This window comes from Fundulus heteroclitus, chromosome 21 (genome assembly GCF_011125445.2).
Source record: "Fundulus heteroclitus isolate FHET01 chromosome 21, MU-UCD_Fhet_4.1, whole genome shotgun sequence".
Lineage (NCBI taxonomy): Eukaryota > Metazoa > Chordata > Actinopteri > Cyprinodontiformes > Fundulidae > Fundulus > Fundulus heteroclitus.
In genome coordinates, this window is record NC_046381.1 from 39744708 (window position 1) to 39763460 (window position 18753).

Below are 18753 nucleotides of genomic sequence, written 5' to 3' on the forward strand. Positions count from 1 at the left end.
CCCCACATACATAGTCCACCTTGAGTTTGCGTGGAGTCCGTGCATTCTCAAGGCAGTGTCCGCGCATACAGGTACGTTTAAAGCCCAATTTTTATAACCGCGTAAGCCGCATCACGCTGCAAACTTCTCGGCGGCAAGAACTCTTTAGATCAAACTGTTTTATATGTGACACCGAGCTTGTTACACTGAGCTGCTCCAAGCAGGCGGTCTCCAGGACGCAGCATCCCAGTCCCTCTCTGTTCTCACTGACAGGTGACCATGGAGATGGAGAAGCCGACGGAAGGATAGGGGAGGTAGCCATAGTAAAGCTAAAGCTAGGCTAGTGTACCAACCTATTACCACGCTTGAGTAAAAGTAAACTGTGTGAAACACGAGTTCTCAAAGGTGAAGTGCGGCAACAGAGAATGTGTTTTAAACATGCTTATGTGTTAGAAACAGAGAGATGTCACAGCAAAGAGATCTAAGATAAAATCGAGAGTCTTGTAAACCAAACCACAATCCACACCTCGCACTACAGCAACAGAACAGAGGAAGTGACGCAATATGCCGTACCGCAATAATGCAGTTATACTGTTTTTCTGTCCTAGTTTGATTTTCTTTTCCTACTTAATTATAAAATCTGCCATATAAATTCTGCTTTCAATTGTAAAAACTGTTTTATAGTTGCAGCAGCTGGCGAATTGGCTGCTACATCGTCTCCAGCCTTATATCAGGGAGTGGCTGGTCCAGATGACCCACCGGGATTGAACAAAACGTTAACTGGTCCTCTACAGTAGCCTGTAACCCATGGCACAACAGCTGGTATGTGACAGAGACGTTGACAGCTTTTTACTCGTCCACCAGCCAGTTTACCTGTTCCTGCTTTTAAAGATATTCCACCTATTGAGTTTCTAACAGGGCCTTTTCCCCCCAAAAAAAGACAAAACCGAGGCAGGGATGCAAAGAAAATTAGCTGATTAAATGAGTCACAAGTTGCTTTAACGAACTCCGCTATCTCTTTTGAATCTCCTTGTTTGACTTTGCTGCCATCCGTTGTTTAGTGGAAATGCATGTTCCCTAAACCCCCCCCTGAACATGTAGGGGATCACAATCAGAGCGGCGGCCAATCAAAGCACAGTGAAATGATTGTTCATCATATTTTTCAAAGCACGGCAGATGGAGGAATAGATAAGAAGCACTCACCCACACCTGGTACCTGCAGAACATATTGTTTCAGGGCTTCATTGCAACATTCATGTGATTCAGGCCTTTCTATGAAAAAATGTGCTTGCTCTGGCAGATCTGTGTGTTTGTCAGGACGATTGGATTATCTGTAATCAGAGACCAGCTGTTGACTTCTCCTCAACACCACATCCAGTGTTTACCCTTAATACCCGTCTGCCCGTCAATGAGGCCCTTTGTTGACAGTCCGAGTTGCCCAATCAGCTGCCTCAACCCATGGACCCTCGATGCAATCAAACACAGTCTGAAGCCAAACTGAGCCAACGAACCCTGAACAACAAGACATGGACCCAAACTCCCCCACAGTGACTCAACTCTCTGCTGGGAAACCAGTCAATGACTGACACTTGACATTAAACCCAAAAAACACAAATTTAGGTCTAAACACACTCTTTCTAGGTACAAATATGGCTCCTGGATGGTTGTAGTCCAGACACCACTGCTGGAAGATCTCAGCTCGGAATTAATCCCAGTTTTAGGGGCTCTTTTAGGATTTTAGGCACAACGACCTCATCTCCAGGGGAGATAGGTGGGTTCACTCACCCCCTGAACAGGTTACCAGTTCATCACAGACACACACAGGCCAGACAACCATGCATGCATATAAGTCTAGTTAACCTACTACGTTTGGACTAAAGGACCAAGTCAGATGAAAGCCCTTGCATGCACAGGAAAAACATGCAAACTCCATCCAGGCTGGGATTTGAACTCAGGACCTTCTTGCTGCAAGGAAACCGAGGTACCAACTGGTCCACATTGCCACTGATATCAATAATAATCACAAACCATATCGCTCAGAGAACCAGATGCTAACGAATAAAGTGGTAAGATATTTTTTCCAAAATTTGTATAATGTGAAATAACTCTCTGCTTGCCTGGTTAATGTTTCCATCTACAGTGCTGGACCATAAACTCATCTTTGACACAAAGCAGTTTGAGTTTCCTTACGTAAAAACCAAAGATTTGTACATGTCTAGCCCCTACAGAGGGAGAGCTCCGTCTCTATGACACAATCTGTGGCAGAAACCAACCTGCAGGAGATGAACAGAGTGTAACTTCAGTCGTTTGGCAGGTTTGACACGTGATTCTCCAGAAACATCCTCAGTGAGAATAGATCTCCACATGTGGATCCTGCTTGTTTTTACAAAAGCCTGAACAGAGATTTAATCAGGCTTCAATGAAAGCGCCTCACCTGCCTCAACCTGCAGCTCCACATGAGTTTGTTTCTGTGTGAAATGTCTCTTCCTACTTTCCCGTTGGTCACATTTTCTAACGCTTGAAGCTCCACGATTCACTCCTGTCTTCACAGATTGTTTGATGAAGCAGAAAATAGAGATGCGGCTCGGCGGCAACAGATTATTAATGATTCGCAACGTTAAAAAGTGGCTCTAATAAAAGCAGGCTGACATGAAATCAATGGTTTTACAGTTTGACCTGCGGTCTCCTTCCCTGCAGCAGGAATCAATGGAAACGCTTATCGTTCCGCTCTGAAACGTTGGTTTTAAACGGCCGTTAAGAGCTTTTATTGATTCACGTCAGAGTAAAGCAGGCTGACTGTAACTCAGCTCTGCTGTCATATTTAATGGCTACAGATTAAATGATCAGAAAACAACTCCACACTCGTATTAAAAAGCCACCCGCAGTATTTTGGACAGTGGCGGCTTGTCAATGGGGGGCGCTAGAGAGCAGTGCCCATCAGAATCAACTTATAATCAATAGAATAAAAAGTACTTATTACATCTATTCTCTCATACAGCATGTCTGACTCTTGATTTTTCAGCATTCCCATTCTATTTTGGGTTTATTTGTTATTTCTATTGCTGGAGGCCTGGTTTTTATATTTCAGTGGTGAGGGGAGGTGGACAGATGGGTGGGTATGTAACTTTATAAACTTTTAGCTTGACTTCACGCTGCTCTCTAATTGGCTGCTTGAAGATTCTCCTTGGGCTGCAGCTCCCTGCTCTCATGGCCAATCAGCACTTTTTGCCTTATTCTTCATCCAATCAGATCAATTCATCATACCACCCCTGAAAGCTCAGGGTTCAGTGTCTACACTTTCACACATTTCCAGAACTTTTTACGTCAGTAGAAACATAGTGGGAGGATTCAAACAAACAAAAGGAGATAAAAACACGTCCTGCAGAGCAGCAGTAGCTGAACGTTTTAACTCCAAGACAATCCATCAAAGACCGATGCTTCCTTCTTCAGCAGGTTATCAGCTGCAGGCCACAAAATAATGTTCTCTATCTAACTCTGTCAGCTTTCAGATTATGTTTTTATTCAGTAATGGGAACAAAGTGAGTCCTTTTGACAAGCTGCTGTTAACAAAGAGCCCAGAGATCCATTTTAAGGCTGGTTCTTTGCCAAGAGGTCCATTATGTGTTGTTAACACTGACAACCCCTTGACTTTATTTCTGAATGACTCACACGTCAGTGTCAGGTTAAGTGTTTAAAAACAAATACGCATTTCTTTCTGAATATGCTTATAGGGAGAGAACTGAAAATGAGTTTTAAAAAAAGCAGTCCAAGTCGAAAGAAAATCCCTGACAGACCTAATAAACAGAAAGAGCGGTCCTAAAACATTATTATCTTATTTATTATGGTGTTTGGCTCCTCTCCGTCCAGTCTCAGCCGATGGGTGCTCGTTCTGACCCGGTTCTGGTTCCGCTAAACGTTTCTTCTTGTTAAAAGGGAGATATTCCTCTCCACTGTTGCCACATGCTTGCTCAGGATGAGGGATTGCTGCAGTCAGTGACTCTTTCTCCAGATGTGCCAGTCTGGTAGAAACCATCAGCAGCTGAAGCCACAGGGAAAGTCGCTCCTCAGCGTTGCCTCAGTGGTGCTGCACTCAAATTTAGCTAGTTTTTCTCAATATTTTGAAAACGATGTAGAATTTTCCGTCCAATGCACAATTATGCGCTACTTTGGGTTGAAAGTTTTTAGCTGTAATGTGTAAATCTTTATTTAATGTGCAAATCTTTATTCCAGGGAAGAGTTAATATAACGTTCAGCATTTTCAGAGGTAAATTTCTCTAATGGAGAAAAGAACGATCCGGAGGGTCTGCAGCATCTAACCTCGGGTAATTTCCCGGAGAGAAGCGGCTTCATGTCAGCTTTAAGTGAGCGACTCTTCACACCTCCTCAGCCGTGTCTGCAGGTTAATAATCCTGACCTGAGATCTGCAGCAGATCTGGGTTCAGGGGGAGAATGTTGCTCTGTTTAAGGCTTCAGCTGAAACGCAGCAGGCTGCTCTTCTGTCAGGAATGTCTCCTCCAGCTGAGAATCTGCAAACACTAACTCAGCAGATTTGAGCTCAGCTGAGTCCGGACTGACCCAGAAAGCTTCAATCTGAGCCGTCCGAGCTGCTAGTTGTAAACTTTGTCACATGAGAGGAGTTTTAGTGCCCAGACGGCTGAGTTACGCCTGCTTCATACCTGCAGGATGCCAGAGGCGCTGCCTGACTCTCACTGGCAGAGAAAAGCCCAAAGTGTTTGTTGACCGGAGCAAACACGTAGTTCCTTTTGTCCTCCAGCTGTGTGAACAGAGACATGATGAATGGAACGTCCTGAACCTACTCCATCAGGAGCTAATCACTAAATCGTTCTGCGAGCGGATCATGTTTGACTTCTGCAGAGCCTGTGTGTCTCGCCTGCGGCGCTGTTGACGGGCCAGAGCGAGACCGAGCATGTTCCCCCGGACTCAATCCGCTTCACTTTCACCGCGCCGCCGTTAACAGGAAAATTCCACAGAGTCGTCCCTTCCTCCCTGACAGTTAACCGTGAACACTGGTGACGGGACGCGTCCTCCACCTCCAGCAATCTCTCTGGAAACCCAAACAATGTCAGATTCCCGTAGCAGGCCGCATCTGCTGGAGCTGCCTGCAGAGAAAACAACGTCTGACGGAAAACCGCCGATGTTCCTGACTGACGTGGAGTCAGAGCTGCAGGGATTTGTGCTCAGCTAACGAGCTTTGACCTAATTAACACGCTGCATGTTGTAGCAACCTCAAATGTGTTTTCACTAACAGGCAGAGCCTCCAAAAGTGAAACAAGTCACGGCTGAGACACAAAACCTCTGCAGGTTGTTCCCGTAAAGAGCCACCAGCATCCTCACAGCTACAGCGATGAGGAAAACAGCAGGTAACTGAAGCTGATCAGGAAAAAGTTTCTCTTCCATGGAAACTTTATCAGCGCCTCTTACTGGCTCTGCTGTTATTGTCGTTAAGCTGGAAGCTGAATCAGCGTGTTTGTCCGGTCTGAGAGGGACGGCGTGTCTTTAAACAATCCAAACCTTCACGTCACGTTCCACTGAGTGAGTCTGAGGAGCTCATCAACGCAGCCCAGGATGTCTGAGGCCAGAAAGAAGCTTTTCCCTTTCATCTGTCTTCTCAGCTTCTTACTAACAAATCTTACTTTTATTTCCACGTCTGAAGTCAGAAGATGAGCAAAATAAGAGCAAGTGACCCAGAAAGGTGAGCGCTGCAGAAGGCTGATGGAGCATCACGGTGGAGACCGGAGAAAAAAGCAGCAACTCTGCAGCATTTAATGAAGATGTGTGACGGAGGAAATCATGTCTGCGAGGCAGCAGACCAAACAGCAGCAGATCAGACCCAATTAAGGTCCTGTCCTGATAAAACGGCTCTTATTAAATCAGATAATGCTGTTTTTTATTTATCTGCTTTGAAAAAGGTTGACATGGTGATCCGGATTAATTTATGCACGTCTTGTCCTGGCGCCAGAATATGTGGAAATATGTCAGGTTTCAGCTGAAGCGTGCACAGAGACACCTAACAGTTTTATCTGCAGCGGGCATCATCATCATCATCATAATCATCATCATCATCATCATCATCATCATCATCATCATCACACGTTTGCATCTGCAGGGACGGCCTTGTTAAATCCTACAGTGGGCTTTCCAAAAAAAGTAAAAAACAAACCAACTGGACTTGTTTTCCGTAGTTGAAGATGTTTCGCTTCCTCTCCCGGAAGCTTTCTCAATTCAAAAAGTCTGGAGTAATGTGGAGCATCAAGCTTTATACTACTGCCAAACAAAGGCCTGTAATGGATAACATGCAGATTAAACAGAAACAGGTCCATCCCTTAGTAATGGGCGGTCGTTAAAGCCATTAAGACAGCAGATTGAACCGAAACTGGTCCAATCTGCAAAGTCCATCACAGACACACAGGACAAACAACCAATTATTCACACATTGAGATAAAAAACCATTTAATAAAACAGCCATGTATCTGGACGGTGGGAGGAACGCGGAGAACCTGGAGAGAACCCATACATGCAGAGAGAACAACTCTCTGTGTAACTCTCTGTGTAAATGAAGACACATGATTAGATATTGTGTTGTAATATCTGATGGGCTGAGAGCATAACGAGGAAATTTAAATACGTCTAAAAACCATAAACAGTCCTGAAAGCAGAGGTCTGTTGCAGCCGCGGTTGCAGGAATCTGCTGCGAGCTGCAGGTGTGAAAACAGACAACCGCCGTCCAGCCTGCAGCTCTGCGTCACCTTTGACCTCCTGGGATGGCTCCGACAGCGATTGGAGGGGGTTGTGACGCGGTCAGAGTCTGATTAATCACAGTTGCATTTCTCTGACTGCAGGAAGGCGTTTGCATGTTCCAGAGCAGGTAGGCCAGCGGCCTGTTTAATCCTGCCGACCCGTTCCCAGCTCCGTTATCGACATTCCTCACATTCCTGGTTGGAAAATCCCACAAGCTGCATCAGATGGTTGCTAACTGTCACTACAGAGAGAACCACTGAACCCACGCAGAGCCTCTGCAGTTAAGATCCAGTTCACCTGCTAATCTGGTCATTCCCACCCTCATTACACCTAAATAACACCGTGAACTCTTTAAGCCATTCAGCATTCTAGTTCTTCTCCTGAAATCTGTATTTGTTTGACAGTGAGATGTTAGAACGATACAAAACGACACAAAGAAAAAAACATTAAAAGTCGGATGAAGGTGGTGCAGGACAAACAATAAATGAGAAATATGTTACACCAAGCGTAGAAAACAGGCGAGGAAAGACAAGAGAAACAGAAATAAAGACAGAATGACATCATTCTGTCTTTATTCTGGTTTTTAGTTCTGGACACCACAAAAAGTGACACATAAAACCTCCCAAGGAGAAACTAAATCCTTCAGGAAGTGTCAAAAACGACCAGAAAAACAAAAGATTAAAATAAATGAAAAGTTGTAAAAAATAAAAAAAAAAAAAAGAATGAAAGAGGAGAGCAGAGAGGCCAAATCCTCAGATAAAGTCAGTCTGCCTCAGTCTGGGATCAGCTGACCGGCTGATTAACTGTAATTACTGAAGCTCACCAAGCCCCGCCCCTTCAGACTCCCACGAGCCAATCAGAGGTCCTGAATCACAGCCGGGTTCTGGCTGTCCACCACTGCTCTCGGATCAGTTTTCTGACATAGGCCCATCATTGTTGTGGGTTTTGTTTTTAACTTAAGAAGGTTCTGCTCATTATGCTAACGGCGTTGCCATGGTTACCATTTAGGCCTGTCTCTATGCCAACACACACACACACACACACGGAGGCCTTCCTGGAGCCTTGAACAGAGTCTCGGGGCTTTCTGCTGCCTCCCTGCAGTCACAACAAGCAGCGCCGATGATTTGCTGGAGCTCTGAAACACAAAGTGACTTCCTGATAAAAACCAGAAGCTCTTCTCACTCCCAGCAGACGTGATGTTAGCGAAGGAACAACCTGCTCGTCCATCCGAGGAGCAGAAATGAGCTCCTTCACGCCGTCAGGATACAGAGTTAACAGAGTATTTAAACGGCAGAGTGAGACCTCCCTGTTTTACCTGCTTATTAAACTGTTTATTAAACTGCTTTTATTGCTTTCATTATCTGGCTTTATGTGTCTCCGTTTCATAAAACTCCTCCTCCTGAGTCATTCCACTCATCCACCCACTTTGGGTTTTATGTTCCAGGTGAATCCTCCAAACACACGTAACGTTACGCTGCGTTCTGGCAGGAAGATGATGAAATACGAGGAGCAAGTTCCTCAGAGGGAATCGCCTCCAGCTGAAGAATCATTTCTTTATTTTTGATGATTCTGATTTAAAATAAAAGTCACTTTAAATCCGGGAGAGGCGGTCATGAAAAAAAACTTCATTTACTTTGCGTCACAACCACTTTGTTCAGTTTTATTTGCACCAATCCCACAAAATAAGCCTCATCTAAAATGTAATGATATGCCTGCATGAGAGGAACGAACACCCCCCACACACGGTGAAGCACGGCGGGGGCAGCGTCATGCTGTGGGGACGGAGGTTGACCTTCCAGCAGGACAGATGGTGGTGTTTGTAAAGCCTCCTCCATGACCAGATGAAGCACCCGACAGACAGAGCGGTGAGGATCGTCCACACGGACTGACGGGTCCATCAGGGAAATGTTTGTAGAAATTTCAGTGGAACTGGAGGAAAGTGAAGCTTCAACCTCGGAGCTGCAGCCTGCAGAGATTGTCTGAGTGGAGCATCATCAGAAGAGTCTATTCAGAGCACAGAAAGTCAGTCAGAGCCAACAATCCTGCTGCTGACTGAATATCTGCTGGGACAAAGGGAGCGTGCCGTCAGCTGTTTTCACTCCCATCATCTTATCAGCTCAACAATTCCTCGTCTTCTTTCCCCCGATTCCAGCCGAGCGGTCGGGCAGATTTAGATCAAATCTCCTGATTTAGGCGTCGCTCACAATCCCCTGAATAATCTGGCAGGCCTTGTTTTATTCTGGGGAATGATGATCACTGATCTCAGACAAGATACGGCAGAAAATGGTGAAACAGAACGATGGCGACGCTGATCCGACCGATTCCCTGCCGCCTCAGACCCAACAGATGAGCTCTGCTGATGGAAGGAGGAAACAGAAAGGCTAAGAGAATAACACCTGATCCAGTCTGTATAACCTACCTTCACCGTTCTGTAGATCAGGGCAGATTTATTTCTAATTCTGATCTTTATTTATTACAATCGGGCAGTTTTTGTTCTCGTTTTGGCTCAGCTCTTCCTTCACCAGCAGACGGAGCCAGAATCTGTCCCTCCATCACTGGTGAACACTCAGGTACCTAAACTCCTTCGCTTCAGGCAGAGACGACCCCTGACCCCGAGGAGGCCGTCCACCTTTAACGGGCATTTCAGTTATCCCCCAATTCATTTCAATGTTTCTATGGAATCTACGTGTGACCGTCTCTCCAGAGCAGGGCAGGAGAATCTGAAAGATGCTTCAAGACCTTCTGAGTCCAGATCCTTGTGTGGAGCTGCCTCTCATTCAAGGGAGTGGACTTAATTACAGATGTGGACCAAACAGCACAGCCATGAACAGGAAGTGGCATCAAATGTCCTCCAAGAGCAACTTCTAATAACGTTTGGACAATCCTGAGATGATCCGTGGATTTCCCTGCATGGTGGAGCGCCGTGTCTCACAGGTCAGAACGCACCGCTAAATATTGGACCAGATGTTTCCCACCATCAGGGTTTGCTCCAGATGTTGATCAGAGAGATCAGAGAGAATTAGAGAAGCCACCGATATAAATATCTCTGATTTCTCATGTCAAATCAAAGCATCTGTTCAAAAATAAATCTTTAGTAAAAGGTAAACATGTTTCTTCCAAAATAAATTTAAAAATGCCAACAACAGGACATCTAAATCACACTTTTGTTTGGTTCATTTACTGTCAGACAAAAACAAGGAATCAGCTCTTTCCAAACACTCAAATCAGTGCTTCACCAAAGTTTGATCTCTATTCCCTGAAGAGTTTAAATTTAATCCAAACCCAAAGATCGTCTAAAACCAGCCAGAGACATAGAAGCAGCGGAAAAAGATCCAGATCCTGGTTCTGTGGAGAAGAACTGTAAATCTGAGCTGAATCAGCCCAGAACCGTCATCATCTCTCCTACGTTCCCCTAAACCTGCAGACACAGAACCAGTGAGTCAGCAAACGGGCCCAAACCATCCGGGCATCCGGGCATCTGGACCCAGCTCAGGTCCAGCTCAGGTCCAGCTCAGGTCCAGCTCAGGTCCAGCTCAGGTCCAGCTCAGCTGAACCGCTCTCCAGCTGCACAGCCACACATTGAGCTCCATCATTTCTAAGGTGCAGCAAACAGATGCACCTTAGAAAAAGTTCTGTTTCCATTCGGCTGCACAGCGAGCAGAACTTCAATAGAACCAAAAGCCGTCGTCACAGAGGTGGGAAGCAGGCGAAGCGACTAATCTGTTCTGCAAAAAGAGGAAAGGTTTCCGTTTCATGAAGTCAGATCCGCTAACCTGCAGAACTAACCCAGAAATCAGAGTTCTGCTTTGATAGAAACTGGATTTGTTGCACCTGCATGAAGACGGCTGCAGGCGCTGCCAGGAGAAGATTCTGATCCAAACGAAGGAAAGGAGGAACATCTGAAGAGTTGCAGTGAAACTCTGACATGAACCTCCTCAGAACCCATTCTTTACCGACCGGCTCCTCTGTGAGACCCGGTCGGTCAAACTGGCCCAGCGGGGAGCCTGCCTGGGTCGGTTCTGGTGATGTTGATCAACAGGGCCGTGGTGGAACCTGGAGAACCGGTTCATGCCGAGACAAACTGTTGGTAGCAGCGAGTTTCAGTTTAAAGCTGTTAAAGTGGAGCTTTAACTCGCTCTTTGTGTCACAACAAGAAGAAGAAGCTTCCAGCTCCTCAGGTCAACGTTTCGTTTATGAGGAAACGGAGCAGAACGTCTGAGAACCTGAGAATAAAACCTTTAAACGCCACTTTAGCCTCAGCACTGAGAATAAAGCTGCTGGGTTTTCCACCTGGATCAGAGCTGACAGCAGAGAGATTTAGAGAGGATCCTTTAAAAGATCCGTGAAGCTGCTGATCTGGTTCTCTGCCTCAGGTCTGATTCCCTTCAGACTCTGACAGCAGAACCCAACCACCAGTCATCTGCTCTGTACTAAGAAAATATTACTGCCGATCTTTAATCATCTTTAATTATTGTTCTTATTGAGTTGATCTTTAGAATGCGCACATTTATTTAAAAAAAATCACTTTTTGCTGTTTACTAAATAAGAAGCGATCCGCGGGACTTTTGGTCATTCCTGATGTTTTACAACAAATCTGTGCAGGTGAGTGTAAAACACGTGAAAACGCATCAGAAACAGAGAGCAAACCTCTCCAAGCAGCAGAAACATGAAGCAAAGAAACTTTTTAAACCATCAGGGAGCAGAAATGAACTCCCGGTCCCAGCAGAGCGCCATGCGTCCCGGCCCGGCGCTCCCCGGCCGGTCTTACCTTTCCGGTCGGGGTCGGTGCAGCAGCAGCGGCCGATGAGGAGCAGCAGCAGCGCCGCTCCTGCGCTCACAAACTTCATGAAGACGCGCTAAAGTCCTGCGGCGGTGCTGAAGCGGGCTTTGCGGACGGACTATGGCTCCATGTGACGCACAGGTCCAGAAAGGCTCCTGCGCTGCGGCTGGAGCTGAATGACGGGTCTGAGCGCATTCATGGCTCTGCCCTGCCCAGCAGCACACACCTCCTCCTGCACCTCCTCCCCCTGCACCTCCTGCACCTCTGGCTCTCTCTGACGCCAAATTCCATTTGTTTGAGCATGCACCGGGACAAATGTTTCCCAGAAAGCGCAGGAAGACAAACAGACCCGAAAACAAGGGGAAAAGTTCCGGGCTGCTTCCTAAAGGCAGCATGCAACAATAAAATAACGCCCAGCATCTGGAAAATATATCATTAAACCGCAAACTCATGTTTTTTCTGCTTAGAAGCAATACTCTGCAGATTGTTCTGCACCATTTATTTATTTATTTATTGCGCACTTTGGGCACCTTGACTGTGCAAAGTGCTCTATAATAAAAGGTTTGACCGAATAATTGATTTATTGTTTGTGTTTTTAACCACAAAGCAAAACATAAATCTATATTTTAGCAAAGAGCAAACATGGAAGCCCGAATTTTATCATTTAAACCCAGCAATGCAAGAAAATCGTTCAAAATACCTTAATTAATTAATTAATTTCCAAACTAACCTTTTTGCTTTCGTTTCTCTCTTTATTGAACTGGTTTGGTTCTCTGGCTTCATACGGCTCTGTTATTATGAATATTTAAAAAGGTTTCGGATAAGTTAAAAACATTTTATTCATCATTAAGGACCTTCAGAGGATAAAAAAAAACTATTAGAATTAAAATTAGGTGATATATAGCAGATAAAATGAAAAGCCACAATGAAAATACGCTGGTAGATAAAAAACAGGCTTGCTCTGAAAAAGTCTCTGGTCTGAATAAATCACAGCACCAATGGTGTTAGCGCCCCCTACCGGTCGATGTGTCCTCCACAGCTGCCCTCTAATAAGAAAACCGGGGTCATTAACAAGGATATTTTTATGAGGAAGAAATTACTCATTATATTAATAATATAAAATATTATTAAGTACAATACATTATTCTTAGGTTTAAACGGGATAAACAAATCTGTATCTGATCTCGTTTTTATGTTAATTATGTCTGTGGTTGTTTTGGTTTCTTTCTTATTTTTTATGAATTAATTTAAATAACATCATAGACTATGGGTCCAGAACTCTTGATCGCTTGCATTTAAAAGCAAAGTCTGAAAATGTTAATTTTAAATGTACTACGTTTGAAAATGGAAAAACTAAATCTGTAAAGGTTACTGAACCTGACATTCAGCCAAACACAGAGTTTCGTTTTTAAAAGGTTTATTGTGAGGATGAGGAGTAATGAGAAGTGGTAGAGGAAGAGGAGAAGAGACGTCAGGTGCACAGGTGAGCCGGGTTGACTAATTACCGGCAGCAGGTGGAGCTGATGTGGCTAATTGACTGTCGGCTGAGCTGATTGGCTGGTGGCTGTTGGCTGAGAGGTGATAGGCTGATGGGAAATGTCCAGAGAAGTTCAAAGCAAAACAAACAAAAACCCTAAATCATGACAAAAATCAATTCAAATGTCATGATCACTTATTAAAAAATAAAAAATTTATGTGAGTTTTTTATCAGTTACATTAGTTCCTGTAAACTGGAGAGTTTGTTGGAATTATTCTACCTTATTAAATATAAAGCAAGGTTATAATTAAAAACACAATATATTATGTAGATAGAACAACAAAAGAAACTTTACAGTACATGTAGTTGCTATGTATAGTTAACACACGTCTGTTAAATGACATAAACTGAGACTGAAAAATGACTAAAACTTAAGTGAAGAGCAGAAAATGTTTAAAAGAAAACAATGATTTAAAGAATGAAAAGCCGCATTAACCTGGTTAAAGTTGTCTAAGTCTAAGTTGCATAAATGTGTTTACTCTTAATGTAATACCTCGTTGAAGCCCTTTTTGATTCCATTTCTGCACCCAGTCCTCTTTAGTTCACACCGACCATCAGTTAGAGAGAATCTGATCGCCCTGAAACGATTCAGCCGCCCTGCAGCTTTTCCCATATCGGCTCTTTTTAATCCTCTGGCTGAAGCCATGGTGGCAGAGAGGTTTAAGACCAATACCCAGAAAAACTGACATTTCTATGAAACTGATGAAAAGTCGAGACTTGAACTGGTCAGAGAGGCGGCCAGGGGACTGAAAGTAGTTTTGGAGGAGCTGCAGGAACTTCCAACAAGTACACGTTGTTTTCCATGTGTGACAAGAATGTCTGTTTTCCTCACGTCTCAACCAGTAGAGATGCAACAAAAAACATATTTTCTCACAAAGATAACCTGCAGGCCTGGATGACATCTTACAGAACCTCATGGGAGAGAATGTGATGAAACCAAACCTGAACGGTTGGATCATAATTCCAGATGTGAGCGTCACCAGAAGAACATCATGTTTACAATGAAAGCTGCTGCTGCTGTCGCGGTCTGGGCTACTTTTCTTTTTGTCAAGGTAGAAGAAGTTACGGATAGATTCAGACATCTGTCTGTTTTGACCAGAAACCTACAGAAAAGCTAAAGACAAAATATTTTATTTTTCAGGATCATTTTATTACATTTTAACGGTCATGTGTTTAAGAATGGTCGCCATCTAGTGACTCAAGCCCCAAACTGCAGCTACCTGTGACGCCCAGAGCATTTCTGTGTGAAACATGTGAGAAATGTTCATTTTTGAAGCTTTTAGATCAGGGGTGTCAAACTAATTTCTATATGGGGCCACTTTGGCATCATGAAGTCATTAAAAGGGCCGGTTGCACGTGTAGAGACGATACTTTTCATTTCATAATTTCATTCCAGTTCACACAGTAATATAAAAAATGCACAGTAACATAAAAGTAGCACCCTTAGGCCCAGTTTGTAGAGTTTATGTGCAAAACAAAGTTGATATTGAGGTGAGTTACATTTACAGGAGGCACAGTTTTAGCCACTTTATACACTTTAAAAGGATATACGCCTTTTTTTTTTGGCTCTCGAGGGCTGGATAATTTACCTTGACGGGCCGTATTTGGCCCGCGGGCCTTGAGTTTGACACCTGTGTTTTAGATTAACGACATGGAAGAGCAGAGGAAATTAACAATACTAATTGTTTTAAAAACATTTAGAATATTTTATGTTTGGTTCGCCTTGCGGTGCTAACGCATAAAAATCATCGCTATGAGACTGCGTCAATTCTCTCTTGATCACAATCCTGATCAGCTGAGTTGGTTTTAATCCTGTAAGAAAACTCAGTTTAATCCCAGAGATTCGTCTCATATAGTTCTATCCACAATTATGTTAAATAAGGTTTGAGCTGTTTTTAACCCTTTATTTTGATTAAACGTTCAACTTAAACAAAGCCTTTCCTGAAATCATCAGAGAGGGTTTAATTCTATCTTTAGACCCACTCTAGTCAGCACTGTTCCATGTACAAAACTTTACTTGTTCTCTGATCTTTGTTCTAGTTTTTCTGATCCAGAAACTAAAAGCCATGACAGGAAACCACTACTACCTTCTTTTACCAGCATGTGATGTTTCTATGACCTTTAGGTTTGATTTTGCAGTGAAAAGGATGACACAGAAGTGAAATCTGAGCTGTTCCACCTGCCGCTCCACTGCAGAAATAATCACATGAATCTGCAGAAGCAAAGAGCAAACCATCACTCATTCGACTCGGATAATAACCGAACTGCTGCTCCGCACAAGCAGAAGCTGCTGGGAACACACACAGGCACAGGTGATCAGGAGGAACCGGCAGAAAGCAGATATGTTGTTGTTTTTGCTGAGCTGCAGCTGCATTCACTGCCAAGTGAAATAAAAGTTTCATTAATCTGATGGTATAGCTTCCACTCGTTGAGTCATCGTACCCTGACAAACTGCAGGAGGCTCCTTTTATTAATCAATTAGTCATTAGTTAGGTTTGACAAATTATGGGGGTTGTTGGTTGTATTTATGTGGGGCTATTGCTGCAATCATGCCTTTTCCTTTCCTCTAACATAGAAAGTACTCCTGGGTCAATGTGAGCTTCTGTGCTTTCTGTGTCTCTGCTCTGTCTTCTCTAACATAGAAAGTACTCCTGGGTCAATGTGAGCTTCTGAGCTTTCTGTGTCTCTGCTCTGTCTTCTCTAAGCCCCAGTGGGTGGAGGCAGATGAGCTTTCACACTGAGCCTGGTTCTGGTTCTGCTGGAGGTTCTCCTCCCTGTTAAAGGGGAGTTTTCCTCTCCACTGTCGCTTCATGCATGCTCAGTATGAGGGATTGCTGCAAAGCCATCAACAATGCAGACGACTGTCCACTGTGGCTCTACGCTCTTTCAGGAGGAGTGAATGCTGCTTGGAGAGACTTGATGCAACCTGCTGGGTTTCCTTAGAGAGGAAACTTTCTCACCAACCTGGAGGATCTGATGGAGTCTGACTTTGGAAAGAGACTTGAGATGACATGTTTCATGAATTGGTGCTATATAAATAAAATAAATTGAACTAAAAGTGTCTTTGTCTTTATGAATTGAATTTTTTATTTTATGTTATTTAGGCTAATGACCAAAGTTTGGTGCAATTTGATACAGGAGAAAACTGCCAAAGGCAGGAAAACTATTGCATTTGCTGTGGTTTCTGTTCTAAGCCTGATGAACCAACCAATGCAGCGGCCTGCAGCATCATCACAGCTGCAGACTAAAGTGAATGCAAAGATGCAAATCTAGAAACATTGTTTGGACGTGAAAGAAAGCAGGAAAAACTTGCTTCTTCACTCCGAGTCTCTCCTGGTTGCTTTGATCCTTTAGTTCAGTCTCAGTTCTTTGTCTTCTCTGCTGTCTGCTAGTGTTGCTCCGTCTCCTCAGCCTCTGCTTCATGTGCTGCATAGTCTGCTGTGGATCTGCCGCTGTGCGTTGAATTAAAAATTATTTTTTTTAATTCAACAAAGTGAAAAAAAGCACAGAAATACTTGAATTCATTTTGATTGCTTTAACAAATGTGTTGCCTTTGTGCCTTTAAAACATCAAACTGTTTGCAGCAAAAGTGACAGGAAGAAAAATGTTTTCACGTCATTTCATGTAGAGAAGAACTTTTTTTCTACATTTTTAAATGAAAGTGGAAAAAAAAATCTCTTTCATCATCATGTCCAGGATATATTGTTGCTCTGGATTTTGCTTCCTTGCAGAACTTTAGCTCTATTACTTCAGAACCCAGCTGCAGACTTGCTAAACAGAACCAGAAACCCGTCCACAGATTTAAAGGTTCCACCTTAGAGCTGATTTTAAGGTTCTCCTTCTGCTTTTTAAACTCCTAAAGGTCTTAGGCCACCCTATTGCTCTATTCTGGCCTTTAGGTTGAGTTTAAAGTAATTTATTATCACCCCTAGTATTCAGACCAATTCAATAAATTAGAATATTACTGAAAAGTTAATTTGTGTGACACACTATGGATGGATTACTGACAGACTGATGTTTCCAGGCTCCTATTTCTGTTTATTAGGATCATTTTCCTCTTACAGAAGATGAAAATACGACATTTACGATTAGAGTAAATCAGACCATGGAAAAACAATTATTAATACAGAAATGTTGGATTGATGAAAAGTATATTAAAGATATGTTAAATAATAATCGAGAATATTAAATTCAAACTCTGCTCTGAATAAAGAATTTGAAAAAGCATCCAAAACTTTATTTTCAAAAGAGGCGAGGCAGTAGCTACTGTTGACAGAGGCCCTGTTACTGTGCTGATAAAATCAACCAGACAGCTGAGTGACAGTTTTCTATTTATTAATTAATTTTCTTAATTAAATAAAGAAAAAATGGGCTCCAGCCGCAGTCATCCAGGGCCAAAGTGCAGGAGCCTGAGTGCCAGCAGGGCTCCGTCTGTGAGCTTTATGCCTGGATCCTGTCGTTACATCGCCCGTTATCCACCGTTTCTCTGTTGCTCCTGTTCTTCTGCTCCTTCTTTGTGTTTTTCTTCGTTGTACTGATAGTTCTCATATCTGTGTTTTTGTCCTGCAAACAACCTACAAAACTTGATACTTACGTTGATCAGACTTCATGAAATATGAGAAAAGATTTAAAACTCTCTGCGGAGCTCAGAGGGTTGATGTTATTCTCCTGATTTGTGTTTTTGTCCAAATGGGGTCAGAGATTTCATGCACTCTGCAACACTTGCTGCATCCATAATTAACGGCCACTTTCTGCTCCCTGTTTACCTGAAAATTCCTCCTCATGTTGCCAACACAGCATCTGGATGCAGAAAAACAAACACGCTAATGGACCTTCTCCTTCATTTGTCCCTAATAACAGCTGACAGCGTGTTGCCGGGCAGAAAGCGCGTTGCTGACTAAACTAAATGAAAACACTTTGAATGATTTTATCATAAAAGTGACTCTAAGAAGACGACGGAGGACGGGATTTGTCAATGTGCTTCTGGGGGAATCATTAAGGGAATGAAAGTCGGTGAAGAGCAGCCGAAATCCAAGCAAAAACTCCTGACAACTGGACAAGCGGTGATTGAAAACGGCTGGAAAACACCGCAGCAGTTTCTGGATCAAAGGAAGGAAAACTGGAGAAAATGACGGATTGATCCAGAGGTCTGAGGGGAAGGAAACCAGGACGGACCCACAAACACCCGTTCTAGTTTTAAATCCTTACTGAGGACTGTGCCTTGACTGCCAATCATTTTCTACCCTTTCTGGTCTAACCCTCACCTAAACCTAAACCTTAGAGCTAAACTTAAAACTTAACCTTAGAGCTAAACTTAAACCTAAACCTAAACCTTAGAGCTAAACATAAACCTAAACCTTAGAGCTAAACTTAAACCTAAACCTTAGAGCTAAACTTAAACTTAAACCTTGGAGCTAACCCTAAACCTAAACCTTAGAGCTAAACATAAACCTAAACCTTAGAGCTAAACTTAAACCTAAACCTTAGAGCTAAACTTAAACATAAATCTTAGAGCTAAACTTAAACTTAAACCTTAGAGCTAAACCTAAACCTTAGAGCTAAACCTAAACCTAAACCTTAGAGCTAAACTTAAACCTAAACCTTAGAGCTAAACTTAAACTTAAACCTTGGAGCTAACCCTAAACCTAAACCTTAGAGCTAAACTTAAACCTAAACCTTAGAGCTAAACTTAAACCTA

General features: G+C 43.3%; 1 protein-coding gene across 2 annotated transcripts in view; it reads right to left on the reverse strand.

The window, feature by feature from the left end:
* LOC105919586 (melanoma receptor tyrosine-protein kinase) overlaps positions 1 to 11806 on the reverse strand; it is a 43663-nt gene extending 31857 nt beyond the window's left edge. Inside the window, exon 1 of one of the 2 annotated variants that reach the window (XM_036124955.1) lies at positions 11507 to 11806. In XM_036124955.1, coding sequence (XP_035980848.1) covers positions 11507 to 11585 — 79 coding nt within the window. In that variant the 5' untranslated portion in view covers positions 11586 to 11806. The remainder of the gene's footprint in view (positions 1 to 11506) is intronic. The other variant, XM_012854917.3, reaches the window with a different exon arrangement.
* Between the last annotated feature and the right edge of the window lie 6947 nt (positions 11807 to 18753).